Source organism: Symphalangus syndactylus, chromosome 3, assembly GCF_028878055.3.
Source record: "Symphalangus syndactylus isolate Jambi chromosome 3, NHGRI_mSymSyn1-v2.1_pri, whole genome shotgun sequence".
Taxonomy (NCBI): Eukaryota; Metazoa; Chordata; class Mammalia; order Primates; family Hylobatidae; genus Symphalangus; species Symphalangus syndactylus.
Window position 1 is genome coordinate 105071137 of NC_072425.2, and position 17044 is coordinate 105088180.

The 17044-nt window shown below is 37.6% G+C and overlaps 1 protein-coding gene across 7 annotated transcripts in view; it reads right to left on the reverse strand.

Moving 5' to 3' along the window:
* The window catches only part of DYNC1I1 (dynein cytoplasmic 1 intermediate chain 1), a 325011-nt gene that overhangs the window by 285214 nt on the left and 22753 nt on the right, over nucleotides 1-17044 (reverse strand). For 6 of the 7 annotated variants that reach the window (XM_055272649.2, XM_055272648.2, XM_055272644.2 and 3 more), the window contains exons 2-3: nucleotides 7504-7620; nucleotides 1746-1860 (exon numbers count right to left, since the gene is read on the reverse strand). In XM_055272649.2, the coding sequence (XP_055128624.1) occupies nucleotides 1746-1860; nucleotides 7504-7611 (223 nt within the window). In that variant the 5' untranslated portion in view covers nucleotides 7612-7620. Of the gene's footprint in view, nucleotides 1-1745; nucleotides 1861-7503; nucleotides 7621-9533; nucleotides 9651-17044 lie in introns of all 7 variants that reach the window. The other variant, XM_055272645.2, reaches the window with a different exon arrangement.

The following is a 17044-nucleotide window of genomic DNA, read 5'->3' on the forward strand; positions in this document are numbered from 1 at the left end:
ATATCACATATGCCAAAGAAGCCATATGGATAGAAAGAAACTTCAGTATGTAAGTGTAGATTCCCATTTGGTTTCAATCATGTGCAATTTCCTTTTATTTACTTAATAGGGTAAAGGGCTTAACTATTTTACCCAAATCCTATAACACAATGGCAGATCTGTCGAGAGGCTAGGAATTTTCATGTGGTCCCACAATTAATTCACTGATTACTTACCCTCTGAGCTTACTCAGAGGGTAAGTTGGAGAGATGGCTGAAAAATGAAAACCAGGCCCTCGCCAGGGTCCCTTGGCAGTAATGCAGGGATACTTCAAAAGTTGGTCATGGTTTAGAGATGTTAATCTGTTTGTTCTTAAAGTTTAATAACTGGCTTTACATAGGGTAGGGGAGACTAGGACATACTATTAGTGCGTTTAACCAGTGTTCACATTGCAACATAATTTCAAAGGCTATTTTGAGGCACAAATATAATTGATTGCAATGTGTCTAACTCATATCAGATGTCAACTAAGTAGAAAAAAAAGTGTATCAGCTCCTAAGTAGAAAAGAAGGTCCATCAGTCAAATATAACATCCCCTAGGTTACATCTTCCACAACATAAAGAAATTAAACAAAAGAATCTAATCTTATTGGGGCTTATTATAGCATTGTTGAACATACTATTTTACCTATTAGAAGTTGAGATTGAGTATAAAATGCTTTTAAATAGTGTTTTAGTTTTGTATGTATTAAATCACATCCAGCAATACTTAATAATTTGTAAGCTTATTATATATTGTTCTTTTTCTTATTCACATTGACATAAACATTTGCCATTTTGTTGTACATGGGATAATTTTTATTCTTAGTTTAACTAACTATGGAAATAAATGGTAATTTATTTTAATATAAAGGTAAATTATGGAATTAACTTCAGAAGAAAGTATTCTAAACAAAAGACCTGAATACTGTATTTATTTTTATGTATCCTCTAAAAGGGTTTTTAACTATATTGGATATAATGTAGTTTTATAGACACCCTAGGATTAATCTTAAATGTATGGAAAACAAAAGGATAAAAGAAAAATAAAACTATTACATGAGAGATATATAGGTAAGTGACAGAATAAACAAAATATGCACAAGTTACCTTCAACACAAAGAAAACCAATAATTCAATATCCAAGCTTTAGTGATAAAATGAGGTCACAGACAATCAACTAGGAATGAATGAATTAGAGGAGGAGCATTGCAGTGAAAATGCCAATTAGTAATCAAATCAAAATACAATAAAGTCAAATTAATTTAAACTTGTTAATTGGCTGCTAGTCTGCCACCATTTTGTTTTCCTTCAAATTCTCACTGTGCCTTCTATTTTCATCATAGACTAACTCTATGCCTGTGGTAGTTATGAAATTCATAACCAGATCCACAGTATTTAGATTGGCAAAGAGACACTGGAATTCAGCAATGAAAATGCTGAATTTAACAATTATAAAATAATCTACTAGTAACACGGTGGAGAAGGTTGACCATCTAATCAGTCAGTAAGCCCCAAACTACTGACAATTCTACAACCTTTCCTCCCATCTGCTTCCAGCCCCCTCAATTCCAAAAACACATGCAACCTGAACCATAAGCCACAGAATGTCTTTAAAAATAAAAATTAAAAAAAGCTAAAGACTTAAAAGAATAGTAAACATTGGACATGGTATATCCCACGCAAGTTGATTTTGAGGAATAGTAACAGGAAGCACTTTTAAGTACCTAGAGGTGGCTCCGGTGAGATACCAATGCTTTGCAGCAAAGCCTCTGTCTCTCGTCGTTTGCGATCCAGATCAGAGTCGTCCTGAACGGGTTCTTTCTTCTGCTGCATATCAGCCTAGAAGTAGACGTCAGTAAGAAAAGTTAATAACATAACTAAATGTATGCTTTTCCTGGCTGAAACTAAAAATGATAAATGCATGGCAGTGAAGACAAGGCGAAAGCCCTAAATAGATATAATCACATGTATAAAAGATGAATAAACACCATAATTGCCCCATTTAATAATTACTGGCCCAGTACTTTCTCTTTTGGTTGAAGGCTTTTTCCTGCTTCTATCACGTGGGATGAAAGTTTCTCTCACAGGTTTTGGAAGAGAAAACATCAAGGCAAAGTATTTCTGGCTGGGGATATAATATAAAAAAAAAAAATTCTGTCTGTTTTTTTAGACTTCCTTGTCCCTTCTGGGATATCAGTTATTGATGACTGTGTGTTTGTAATATTCAGGCCCCATGTTTGGGACTGTGCAAACCAGGTATTGTTGGGATCTTGCTGAAAAGTAAACTATTTATGAAAATTTTTAACTAGAAAACACACTACTTGTATTGCTAAGACAAGTTTGCCATGGTTTAAAATAAACTGGGCTAAAATCTGTATTAAGGCATGTGATCAATATTGATATGTCTTGGTATTTTATTCTACTTTTCACAGGATTCCATTATATATACTAACTGGAAGAAGAAAATTATCATGTAGAAAATATAGTAAAACAAGTCATTTACAAGAAATTCCTTTCATAATTTCTGTCTAAAAACACATTATGTTTTTCATACTGGCCTCTTAATGTCAGATCCTATGCCCAGTTGGTGTTTTTACAGATTAATGACAAATTAAAATGCAGGTAAACAAGATCTGTGGTGGGATTCTAGGGGAAATTTAAAAATTCCAAGTCTCTTCTCTCTTTCATAATACAGTTATTTCTTAAGTTATCTGCCCCACATCTGAAACATGATAACATCATGTTGATGTGTAACTACCTCACAACAAAGCTTTGTGAGCTTACAGGAGTGAGGCTGTCTTAAAGCCTGTCAAAAAACATTTCATTATGAGACATACCTTCTTCCCCAAGGTAAGTTGGGTATGCTAACAAGTACTTACTTTCTTTGGGCATGTAGAATACATTTCAAAGCAAGTGAAGCATTAGCTACATTGTAGTATCTATAAACAGAAAGAGTTTATGCAACTTTTGACTTACTCCCAGAGGGTAACCTACACACTGATTATAAACTAAGTGCATCTTTGCACATGTCTCTGCGCTCAACAATTCTGTTATTATTAACTTTGAGCTAAAGCACTCATATTTTTGAAGTCTAGTTGTCATTAGAGGGAAAACTACCACTTGAAGGCCAATAAGGGCTTATAAGAGTCTTAGAGTATTTCAGACACTCTGCATAACCCAAAATTATGAAATGGCAGTTTAATCTCTTATCAGTGAAGATATCAAAGTTCATGTTCTTTTCCAATTTTAACATTTAAACTACTGAAACAAGTCCCAAAGTTTATGTATACAACAGAGGCAAAGACAGAACTAAGAAGAGAAAAAAGACGTTGCAGAGTGAGGATTTGTATCTACTACAGAATCCTACTATGTTTTAATGATTCAACAAGGAGTGATTTTGCAGTATTAGTAATTAAAAATCTTCAAGGTGCCTTTCTCAGCAAGTGATATTTCTGTTTGTGGAGAGTAATCACAGCTGAAACCCAGAGAGGATAATTGAAGAAAGAAAAATTTGTCAGCTGAGAATTGTCAATCACTTTCCCAAAGACATTTCCACATTTATTAGAGAAACATGTGAGAACAGGCCAGGAAAGCCCTGGCCATTCTACCTTGCAGCAATTCGGCAGAAAGCCAAGGACAGGATGAAACTTCAGGGTGGCCCCCACTGAGCTCACCTCATTGCATTAAAGCCAATTTTTCATGAAATTGGGCCAGTGTCTTAAATGGTGGCCACTATATTTATTTTAAAATCAGATTTCATCCATAATATCACAGCCAAGAAAGCAGTTGACATCCAAAAGAGCAAAGGGTGGTAATTTTACACAACATGGACACAGTTTTCAACTTGGGTGGTCCTAATTCACACTAACTTTCATATTCATGGCAAAAAAGGGCACTCAGTTTAGTATTAAAGAGCATTTCTTTTCTTTTTAATGTTAAATTTATTTGTTTTATTTAAAATATAAGCCTAAAGAAAGTTTATAAAAATCAAGGCTATTTAAAGCTATTTCTGATTCTCTATAAACAACACAAAACTAGAAAATCTTAAACTCGGGAGTCAGTGACAGTGGCCAGTCGATATCCCATGGATTCAGGATCTGAAGTTTCCAAAGAAATTTGCAGAATAGAACACCAGATGCTTGGAAAGGATGTCTGGGATGTGCCTCTCAAACCTGCCCTGACTAGTTCATATGTTCGTTTATTCACTCATTCATTCATTCATTTTATAACTTCTTTTTGAATGCCTACCATATGGTAAAACCTATATTAGACATTGACTCAATGATTGAAAAACAAACAACAACAACAACAACAACAACAACAAAAGCATATAGCCCTGACCTTGAAAGCTTGCAATCTATTAAGAGAAATAGACAAGTGAAGGGGAAAATATAATACCTTGTACTAAATGTTTTGATAATGTCAACGATAGGATGCAGAACTAACCTAGTTATGGGTAAAGAAAGGTATCAGAGGCAGCTTTCTGGAGAAAGTGACATTTGAGAGGAGAACGGAAAGACATGCAGTTAACAGCCAGGTGAAGGACAGCCAGGTAAAGTTAACAGCCAGGCAAAGGATGATAGGAAGAAGTAGGAGATCAGTGAAAGCAGAGGAAAGAGAACATCTTAAGCTCTCTGTCAAGAAAGAATGTAGTCCATCAGGGTATATGTAAGCAGCTGCATCTGACTGGAATGTGGATTTTAGGGAGAAACAAAATGGAGGCCAAAAGAGAGTCCCTTTATGCCTGTCCAGACTTCACGATCACTGCAAATTGGGGTAGGGGGTGGTGAAAGGATGACTTCAGGTTTCTGATCTGGAAAACTGGCTGGATGAGCCTTAGAGGTAGCCCCTTTTTAACTCCAGACTCCTTCATGTGATTGGAGATAAAGGGGGCCTGGCTCTAAGGCTTAGACCTCTGAAGCCCAGCTTCCCCATGTGAGAAAGGATCAGAATAGATTACTTCCAGATTCCTTTCAGCCACAAAATGCTCCAATCCCATGAAACTGGGGGCCTTGAATTTTAAGACCTTTCCAACAATGGGGCACTTTTATAAAATGGCCTCACCAGCAGAGATCCTAAAAATGTATGTGACCATTCTATGAAGCCCCATTCATCTACTCTGATAGCTGATCTCAGAAGCAGAATGACAGCTGTCTTTTACTGCTCTGGGATCTTCTCGAATCCTCTTGAATCTGTGAGGAAGACATCATTCCTTTCTCCATTTTACAGAAGAGGAAACGGGTTCAGAGAGGACCCATACCCACTCAGGGCCATTCTGTGAAGGGCAGATCCAGGCTTCCCAGCCATGTTCAACTCAAAAGCCCCTGTGCATAATCACTGTGTTTACTGTCTTCTGTCTTACAGCCTGGGCTGCTCAGAACAAACTAAGTCAGCACAGTTGCAGAGAGTGCATGGACAGAACCAAGGAAAGGCCTCTTTGAGGGGAGATGGGTGTGAAGGGAGAAGATTTCAAGCCAGGAGAGACATTACAGATGATGTGGTCCAACAGATCCCAAAATCTGACCCTGCTTCAGATCACTCAAATAAGAAACTTTGAGGATGGAAGACTCGGACTCTGTATTGCCATCTGACTCTGTAGAGCACAGTTCAGCTATCACAAGCTTCAATCACCAAGTCAGTTTCCGGAGCTTGCAGTGAGCCGAGATCGCGCCACTGAACTCCAGCCTGGGCGACAGAGCGAGACTCTGTCTCAAAAAAAAAAAAAAAAAAAAAAAAAAAAGAAATGAGGAAACTAGAACTTCATATGGTGTCAATTCCAGAACAAGGCAGCAGCCAGGAATGTCTAGAGTCCAGGTGTTCCACACCCTCCACTACCTGCAGCCTCCAACCTCCCAGGGCTCTTCTTGCTGTGAAACCAGCTAAATCCTCACCAGGCAAAAGTGCTTGGCTGTAGAATCAAAAGGGGAGCCTGCTTCCATCAGTCTAGTTTGCCCGTAATTTCCCCAAAATGTGTAAAATGAAAAAGATGAAGCAGACAGCATAATTTGGAACCAAATTTCCCATATCACATCACGTTTAGTGGTAATTTTATGACATTCAAGTTGGATATTAGAATGTCAGTTTAAAAGGAGACTGGTTATTAGTAAAGGATAACAGGTGCTTTAAAACTACAGTAAGTGTTGACATTTGAGGGAAAGGAAATATAATAACTTAATGCTTTTTTTGGCTTTGCATGGAAATGAATAGCCATTCCTTGTCAATTCTCACCTCTACTTCACTCAAAGACTGCATATGTAACAGCAAAGATCTCAAAGGGAAAAAACATTATATGTGATGTCAAGGACAAATAAATGATCACATCAATCAACACGTAATGGTATAGAGAGATGAGAGATGACAGAAGGCTAAAATGCAACTGCAATTATCTTTTACTTTGTTGGAAAATAATAATTGTTATAAATCTATTACCTTGGTCTCTCAGCCTTGTAATATGAAACAACACTTATTTATATTGTAAGGCATCAAAATAAATTTTCTTTTTCCTTACAGAAGAACCGCATAGGGAAGCAGCTCTGGTTTCTATACACAAAAGCATATCATACCACACGAAGTTTTCTTAGAAAGCTATTCAAAAATATCTTTGGTATTTGGTTTTTGTATAAGATGTGGGCTATTCCTACACTGCCACAACAAATTAGGGAACTAAAAATAAATTATTTGTTTGATTCACATAGTGGAAGAAAACATGATATGACAACAAGGCATTGAATTGGGATTATAGAATCCAAGATTCTAGGTCTAGAAAGCAGAAAAGCTACATTTTACCTCTGGGTCTCTGCTGCTTTGTTGGCATAAAGAGGGGCCTCAATGGAAAGTCTCTAAAATTTCAGCCAGATCTAACATGTAATAATTCTTTGTACTGTGCTATTCTAACTACCTTCTCACTAAGAGAAGAACAGCCTCCCCTCTACCAAACCTAAGATGCTTATTTATCATAAAAAAAAATGTATACCACTTTGGAAACAATAGAAATCCATTGGCATAGTTTTCTAATTTTCTCCTAAAATGTTCCTGCTGGTAGATATTTCAAAAAACCCTTTTCTTAAAACTAACACTTATTAAGTACTAACTATATTCTAGGTACTGCTAAGTGCAACCCTACAAAATAAATGCATTATTGTTCTCATATTAAAAATAGGAAACTGACGCACAGAAAGGTTAAGAAGTTTCTAACAATAACAAGATCACAGACCACCCTTAGAGTTCTGTTCAAGTCCGTGATAAGCCTGGAGTCTGCAGGCCTCTGGAGCCTCTGGACCAAATGTTATCCCCCATTTAGGTGATGGCTGACCAGCACATAGCAGAGGGCAACAGCTTTACCATGCGGAATAGGGAGATAATCATTTTATTCAGATATCATGAAAGGATTCTTTTAGGGAGTCCTATTTATCCATTCGACCAGCCCCTCAGAATCAAGTGATTTTCCTTTTTCCCCACAACACCCCAACACCCAGGATTTACCTCTTTCTTTTTCCTCTCCTCTTCCTTCCGTTTCTTCTCTTCTCTTATCTGTGCTAAGCGCTGCTTTTTGCGCTCCAGCTCAGCTTTTAAGTCACTTTTGTCAGACATGTTGGTTTCCTTGGAGAAAGAGAAAAAAAAGAAGTGAACATATATATAAATAACTTTTCTGTATATCATTGCAAAAATCATTTGAAAGAAAATGCAACTTAAAAATTTGACTTTTGGATGATCAACAAGAGGTTGTATTATTTAGCCTATGTGAAAGAAACGAATTAAGTTAGATCTGGTTTAAGGATATAAAATATTTCCCTTTTAGGTATATATATATAAATATCTGAAGAAATACAAGGTTATTATCTGGCCTAAGCAAGAATCGCAACTTCCAGATAAGCAACACATTTTCTATACAAGTTTCTTAACAAATAAACAAAAATAAATAAGAGAATCAAAAAAGAACCATCATCATGACTTCCAATTTAGATGATAATGGAGCAATTCATCCCTACACTGAGAAAAGAAAATAGGCTTTCATAAACCCTTAGAGACATACCCTGCTCAAATTTCTACGGACTCAATAAGCATTCCTCCACTGAGCTCGGACGCACGGAGATTTCATTTTGCCTAACATTATTTGCATCAGGGAAGACAGCCGCTGAAGACCTAACATGTTAATCTTCTTTCTCTGTAAAACTCCTGAAGTGTCACAGTTAATTTCATCTCCAACACAACCCTATTTCTATAAAACTTTCATTTGCATTCTGAATGTAATATTGCTTATTCTGGCACTTTCACTTTCCAAAGCAAAGGGTGTTTGTGAGCACATGAAATGGGAGATAACACTATGGCAAGTTCTTGGGAAAATTTATCCAAACAAGATTTAATTTTAATGTTAATCATGGTGACGATGCTGGTAGTGATGGTGCCAGTAACATTTTTAAATAAAATCAGTTTGAAGAAGACTCTTACTAATTATCAATGATTATATATTTGAGTCTTTTGTGCTCCCAACTGAAAACTAACAAAATGGAAACCTTGAGAAATGAAGAGCCGCCTTCGCCCAAATTTCTAAAATAATGGGGAAAAATGACTAACCATAAATGTCATGAGTATTCATTCGCATACTATTTGTATGCAACTAGGATAAATATATAATGTATCTTGAAGTAGATGACAGAGCAATGGAAGGCAAAAAAAAAATACCAAAGAATACAGAACAATGAAAAATTCTCATCTTTTTTGTCGTTGTCCCCAGAAGGTAATCATGAATCTGCAGTCACTCTAGGACACACTTTTGGACAAATACACAAGTTGGGAAATACACTGTGTTTCTACTAGACACATTTCTGCTCACAGTGTGACAGCAGAGATTTGTGAAATAATCAGAATGATTGCAATAACCAATCTCTGCCATTCATGATCATACTCTTCATTTTTCAATAAATATTTGCTGTATTTAATCTGTGCTAGGCAATTTATAATGAATAGGGCTACAAAGATAAGCAAAACCAGATTCTCTCCTTCAAAGAGCATATAGCTCAAATTTGTGGACATGCAGTGCGGATGGAGATGTTCTCTGAGATATTGGCTTATTGATTACTCAGTGCCAGGCCTTTGATATTCATTATCACATGCAATCATACCAATCCAAGTATACCAATATTATTATTAATTCCTTTTCATAATTAAGACAAAGGAGGTTCAGCAAGAACTGAGACTGCCTAGCCAATAGATGGCAGAACCTAAATTCAAGCTTGCCCGTGCTCTGACCTACTACATGTTTGTGATCCCCAGTGTACAAGTTCAGAGGAATACAGAGCAAAATGATAATCAAGGTTTGGTGGAGTATGCCAGGGGAAGCATTGAGGAATAGGTAAAATTGGGACTGGGTATTGAATGAGGTCAGAAACTAGCAACAGAAGGGCATATTTGGATGTGCGAAGACCTGTCAAAGAGGGAACTGACAGTGCAAGAGATGTGGATAAATTCAAGTCAAGAAACTGAAAGTTGAGGCCAGGTGTGGTGGTTCATACCTGTAACCCCAGTGCTTTGGGAGGCTGAGGCGGGAGGACAGCTTGAGGCCAAGAGTTCACGTTTACCGTGAGTTATAATCATGCACTGCACTCTAGCCTGGGTGGCAGAGTGAGACTCTGTTTTAAAAGAGAAAAAAGAAAAAAAAAGTTTAATTGATAAGAATGGATATGTTGAGGCAACCTGGAAAGCCTGGACAAAACAGAAAATTGACTTCTATTTGGTGTAATGGGTGATGGGAAATCGTAGCAGATTTTTGAAAAGAAAAGTGACAAAATAAAAATGGAATTTGCTTAAGCCTATTCTTGTCCCTGCCTGTATAACAGACTGGAGCAAAAACTAGAAATAAGGCAAGCTGCTGGGAAACTAATGCCAACTTCTCTCTGATTCAACTGTACCTGTACGGGGATGGTAGGCGAATGTGGAGACAGAAGTAGAGAATGTGCACTAGGAAGAGCACAGCCAAGAGGGACCAAGGAACTCTTAGTAGCCTTTAAATATGGAAGCAAAAGAGGAAGGTCCAGTAACAATTTGACTTTGAGAGGACAAAGGGGATGGCAGTGAAATTAGGAAGAAAAGGCAAAGAGGAAAATGGTGAAAAAACCTTGCAGCATGTATGTCATAATTTAGGTATCAGTGGGACTTCTGGGCAGAATGCACAAATACAACACTACAGATGGGGGGAGAAGTAGGATAGGGGACTGAAGTTGAGGAATAGAGTTTGGAGTCATCCCCCTACAAAGGGCTGTTGAAACAGGAGATGCAATTCAAAGTCTTAACAGAGCCAAGGGAGTAATTGAGCAAGCAGAGCCGTGACTGAGGGCCAGCCAGAGAGGAAATGCCCTGTCCACAGGAGGTAGCTCCAGCAGGTCTGACTGAGGGTCCACAAGGAGGGACACAGACCCATGAAGTTAGATCTTCTGATCTTTTTATTTCCAAGAGAAGTCGCAGAACTTCACAAAAGTGAAGTTTATCACTGAAATACAGGTTGCCAATAATTTTCAACACCAATGGGTAAAATTCCTGGCGGGAATTCCAGAAGTCATCTGAGAAGTTATAAACACCCTTGACCAATGAGGGTCCATCTAACTAGTGTGCTGGAAATTTTTTGGCAGTCAAAAATGAAATGTATGATCAGAAAAATCACTGTTAAAGCAATAACTGTTTCATTCTAAGCTGAAAGCAGCCAGGAGAATCTTCTTAGAAAATGTGAGTTTTCCCCTCCTCCACATTTCCCCAGCTTTTACTTGACCTTTCCCCAACATTTATTTACCTTTTTTCCAAATCATCAAAACTGTCTGGTGTAACTTCAGCAATATTTATGGTCATTAAGGAGCAAACCATAATATAAGAAAGTCTTGTATTTGTTATGATTTTCTTGCAAAGAATTTCAATCACAAAAGGGAAGTAAAATGTATTCTCAGAAAATTTCTCCAAAGTGCAAAGGCTTTCTTGCAAATAAAAAGTATGTCTTACAATGTTGATTATATAAGTTGGAATTCCCAGCCAGAGAGTAAATATTTTAAAAATAAACAACAAAAACATTGAGGGAACTTAAAAAAAAAAGATTATATTAGGTAGTGGTGATCCAAATAACGTAAGTCTTTAAATGCAGTAGGTTACAATGTTAGAAGACACAACTGTAAAGGACCTTCCATTTATTGATTTTTTGATCTATTCCAAAATAGATGCTTAACATCAACCCCTAGGAGAATAAGGAATCTCAAGAGAATGCCTCATAAAGGGTTTGGAAAGTACACATTATAGTGAATGAACGAGCCTTTACACATAGTAAAATGGCTTAAATAGTAGCATTAAATGCAGTGTCAGCACTGAACTCCACAGGATTTCGTGGGGGGCTTGCTAGTGTGACCCACTAAATCTCCCTGCGTATCAAAGAAAGCAAATCAAGGTGCAAAGCATGAGGGACATGAGTTATACAGATTCCTGTGGCTAATGCAGGTTATTGCCAAGGCAATTCTGATGCGCTCAGTCTAAGAAAATAAGAGTCAAAGCTACCTGCTGCTAATTATTGCTCATTTACTTCATACACATAAAAAGCTGGTCTCTCATTTACAAATGGCAAGGGATCAAGTGGGTAAATGAAACCCACCTCTGGGTATAGGGCTCCTCCCTGTCTGATCATCTGCATGTTCTACCACACACCAGCCAACTCTTGGCTTGACTCCACCCAGACTTAGGAGCAATCACAGCTCAGTCTCTCCCCAGCCCCATCCACTGCAATCAGTTGCACTTTTGCACCTCCTGCTCAGCATCCTCGGAGCAGAGTCCCATATTCAGAACTCTTTCTCCATCGGTGGCATCTCCCCTTCCTCACTCACTTTCACCCACCTTCGTTGCCAAATTCACGTCTTATCTCCCTCCACCCCCACATCACAGCCCTTGTTCTGCAAACCCTCCAACTTTACTATCACTGAACACAATCCCCATTTCACCCCTTGTCTTTCTTTGTCAAGCCAAGTTATATTCACACCAGAACAGACGTCTCAAAGTTCAAATCAGCTACTACATTTACCCTAGACTCCATACACAAATCCCTAGAGCCTGCTAGCTTTTTTTCAAATTTCAGCTCCCTACTACTGATTTCCCTTTTGTTCTTTGATTCACCCTTTATCCTCTGCTTAGTGTTGTCACTACAGCTCGTCTCCACTCATCCTCCCAAATGTCTGTTTTGATCACTTTGGCTTCAGCGCATCTCTGATCTAGTAAGCTGTCATTCTTCTGATCCAAACAAATGAGTCAATATAAGTAAAGAGCTAAACATTATGCCTGGCAAATACTAAACACCCAAGAAAAGTTGTTTCTCCTTCTCCTCCTTCTCCTCTTCCTTTTCTATTATTATTACCATTAGTTTACCCTGCCCACTCTTGCCCACATTACCAATTGCACCCTAATTCAATAACCGTGTCATCACTCAAAGTTCACTGCAATCATTTAAAAAGTGTTACCGTGAGAATTAATGAAAGACATGGGACATTACTGATTTAATAGCAATACATTTAAAGTAAGGAAATCCTATCTGTGTTCCTAGCCATTCTAAAACACTTCAGAGCAAGTAGTAGGAGCTTCTCTATCTAAATGGGTTATAAAATGGAAGGCATGTGGGAAAAGGGATGTTACTCAAAAAAAAAAAAAAAAAACTTTTAAAAAAATTAAGTGTAGTCATTTAGCTAAACAGTAAAAAAAAAAAAAACTCAATTTTTTCTTTTGAACATAAGAATTACATATCAAGCTGTCCCCAGCAGGCATCCCCTGTACCTTATCTACTTCCCCCAGAGGAGGGGTTAGTATATGAAGACATGGTTTCTTCTCTAGTTAGGAAGTTAGTTACAGGGAAGGTCTCTCCTGCTGTTCCATTATACAAATGGCTCATGGTACGGTCCTAAGTTTCTTTTTTTTTTCTAGGACAGAGTCTTGCTCTGTCACCCAGGCTGCAGTGCAGCGGCCCGATCTCGGCTCACTGTAACCTCCACCTCCTGGGTTCAAGCGATTCTCCTGCGTCAGCCTCCCGAGTAACTGGGACTACAGGTGCATGCTACTGGGCCCGGCTAATTTTTGTATTTTTTGATAGAGATGGGGTTTTGCCATGTTGGCCAGGCTGGTCTTGAACTCCTGACCTCAGGTGATCCTCCTGCCTGGGCCTTTGCTGGGGTTATAAGCGTGAGCCAGCACACCCGGCCCCTCAGTTTCAATAGAGGAAAAAATGGGGAGAGGAGGGAGGGAGGAAAACATGAGAGAAAGAAATGTGGCTACTGAGGAGGGAGGAAATAAAACTAAAATCAATTTCACATCTTCCCTTGCCTTGCCAGGTTCCCCTACATCTCCTTTACATTTCTTATGTCCGCACATAGCCATAGAGAAAGGAAAATGTCCAGCTTTTCTTGAACCCAACAATGAGCTCTATCACCTTCATTTTTATTTCTGCGCATATCATCACGGTATAGTTTGGTCCTATTTAGAACCAAGTGTCTAGCAGAGGAGATGCAAAGGGTTTAGTTCTGTTTACACAGCTGCTGAGTAACAGCACCTCCCAAGGCTTAGCTTTTGAACAATATAGATCTCTATTTCCTTTCGGTTGTCTAAGTTGGCAGCCGTTTGGGATTCCATTCCTAATGCTGGCATATGCAAATGTATTTTTAAGCTTAAAGTCGGAATCCTAGGAGGTTTAAATCATTGCCCAGCTGTTGCCAGACTTATTGAAAAAATCCCCAGAAATAAGTTCTCTTTTCCTGCCTGAAAACAATTGCTCTTGTCAGCTGTTCACTATCATGTATTGAACTTTTCATCTGCCACGGATACGTGTAAGAAATTTGATCTTTCACAGCCCCATTTCACCTGCTTAGTGTCTTATAAAATGCAGCTGCCTCTTTCCACTTGGATGGGAGGCCAAGGGATGATACAGACGACCACCATGAGCCCACTTTTACAGCTAGAGCTTAGTCAAAAAAAAGAGGGTGATAGACATCTCAGGAGGGAGTTGTCCGGTGAAAGGAGGGTTATTTTCTAAATTTTTACAGGCATCAGTACACTATGAAAACAAAATTTTAAATAAAATCCATCTTATAGTAGGACGATGCTCAGGACTGTTCTACTAATACCACAGAAGAGCAGTTCTCAAACATTTTTATCTCAGTACCCTGTTATACTCTTAAAAATTATCAAGGACTTCAAAGAGCTTTGGTTTATGTTTTTATGTAGGTTATCTATTAACATTAATCATGTTAAAAATCAAAACTGATAAGACCTTAAGTATTTAATAATTTATTTTAAAAATAACAACATACATGTTATTTATTAACATTTTGTGAAAAAAAAATACAATTTCCAAGACAAAAAAAATAGTAAGATAAGTGTAATTCTTTTACATTTTCACATATCTTTTTAACATCTGGTTTAATAGAAGTCAAATGCTTTCTTATAGCTGCTTCTGCATTCAATCTGTTGTGATATGTTATTTTAGTTAAAGTACATGAAGAAAATCTGGCCTCACACAGATATGTAATCTGAAAAAGGAGGAATATTTTAACAGCCTCTTCAGGTAATTGTGGATATTCTTCACTATTATACCAAAAGTCAATAAATAGCAGTTTCTTAAAGGTCAGCGGCAAGGTGAATATGAAACCATATCAATCAATGAACTTTTTGTACTCTGTTACATTAAAATCCATTGGTCTATCCTAAACGTTGAATCAATCTTTTACTCAGGTATGATTTTATAATGTCAATGAATAGGTTACTTGGAAAATATAAGTAACTGGAAAATAACAAATCATGCAGACCTTCCAAATGTTGACACATTATATTATATCTGAAAATCAAATTTAGTAACTTCATCACCAATCTTTTCGGAAGTCTTTAGGTGACATAAAACTGTCAAGCTCAAGATGGCCCAAAATTCAAATTTTTGCTTGAAAGCTCAAATTTTATCATTAGCAACAAATATTGTCAGTTGTGTTCTTGAAGTGACAAACTCACATCATTGATTTTTGAGAAAATGTCTACCAAATACTGAAGTCTGAATCACCCTAGCTTGTCAGTTGTTCATGTAAAAAATAGTGGTTTTTTTTTTAAGGCCGCTAGTTTAGCTCACAATTCAAATTATTGTACAAATGTTTTTCCTCAAGACAACTACTAAGTTGGTAGCAGAAGGCTTTGCGTGTTCCCATTTGTCACACAGTAAGACACATACCCAAGAGTAGACATTTAATGTAAATATTTTTTTTTCTGCTTTATGAAGGACATTCTTCAGTGAAACTGGGTTTTTTTTTAAAAAAATGTGCGTGTAGCAGTGAAATTTGGGCCACTACTAGTACAGTTTGGTGCCACTGCCTCAAATCACGTTAGAGTACCAGCAGTTTTACCCATGATTGCTTTTATACCATCACTGCAAATGTCAACAGAGTAGAAAAGACAGATAACATTTTAGTGTTATTATGAAAATAGCTTTGACCTTACAGATCCCTAATGTTTCTGGGGAATCCCTAGGGGTTCCCCAGCTTAGGTTAAGTCAACTGTGACTTAACCTAATTCTGATAAGATAGAGTTGATTCTAAAGCCTACAGAGACATTTACTGGACAAAATTTCGCTAAGTGTTTATATAAATAATCTAAACAGAGGGAGTTCAGGCTCTTTTTAGGAAAAGAAATAGTGAAAGACAGACTAACAAAATCACTAAGCATTAAAAATTCAAGTTAGAGTCAAAAATTCCACAAACTCTGATTTAAAAATACCTGGGAGATCTAAGACCTCTAGATACAGCATAAAGAAAACTAGAGTTAGCAGGAAAGCAAGGTCTTAAAGAAAAGGCCCTATAGAGCATGGTAGCATGCGCCTGTAATCCGAGCTACTCCGGAAGGCTGAGGCAGGAGAATCGCTTGAACCTGGGAGGCGAAGGTTGCCATGAACCAAGATCGCGCCATTGCACTCCAGCCTGAGCAACAAGAGTGAAACTCTGTCAAGAAAGAAAGAAGGAGAGAGAGAGTCCCCATAGAACAATGTGTGAAAGATTTCTCACTTGCCTAAGCCAGGTAAAAGGTAAGGAAGACTAACTGAGAAGCCAGTTTTCATTCCCCATTCTCCTTCTCCCCTCACTACATACACACACACACACACACACACACACACACACACAAATAGGCGTTAGCCTGGTTGCAAAGTGAAGTAAGACAGTTGTTAATGAACTATAGATTTATGTTTGTGTGATTTTTTTTATTCCTTTGTCCTAATTTTGCTGTAGGCTGCTTTATTTTTTGGTCTTAATTATATTTAATGTTACAAAAGAAAACAAAGGGTGATTTTTACAGACCTCAATTATATCTAGTAGGCTTCTTCATATCACTGAGGAGTTTGCAAACCATCATCTTTGTTCACAGAGGCATTTTCAATTCATTTTACTTTTTTAAATTTAACTTTTATTTTTAAGTTCAGGGGTACAAGTGCAGGTTTCTTATATAAATTTGTGACATCGGGGCTTGTTTTATGGATTATTTTATCCCCCAGGTATTAAGCCTAATTCCCACTAGTTATTTTTCTTGATCTTCTCCCTACTCCCACCCTCCACCCTTCAACAGGGCCCAGTGTGTATTGTTCCCCTCTATGTGTCTATGCCTTCTCTTCATTTAGCTCCCACTTATAAGCAAGAGCATCTGGTATTTGGTTTTCCATTCCTGCGTTAGTTTGCTAAGGATAATGGCCTCCAGCTCCATCCATGTTTCTGCAAAGGACATGATCTCATTCTTTTTTATGGCTGCATCATATTCCATGGCATACATATACCACATTTTCTTTATCCAGTCTACCATTAATGGGCATGTAGGTTGAGTCTCTGTTTTTGCTATTGTGAATAGCATTAATAGACTGCTTTAATAATTACAATTATACATGTTCATTTCAAAACAAGAACTTCAAGGATTATATAATCCAGTACCAGCATTTTACCCATAAATAGGGAAACAGATATACACATTTACAACCATTAAATGGACGAGTTCA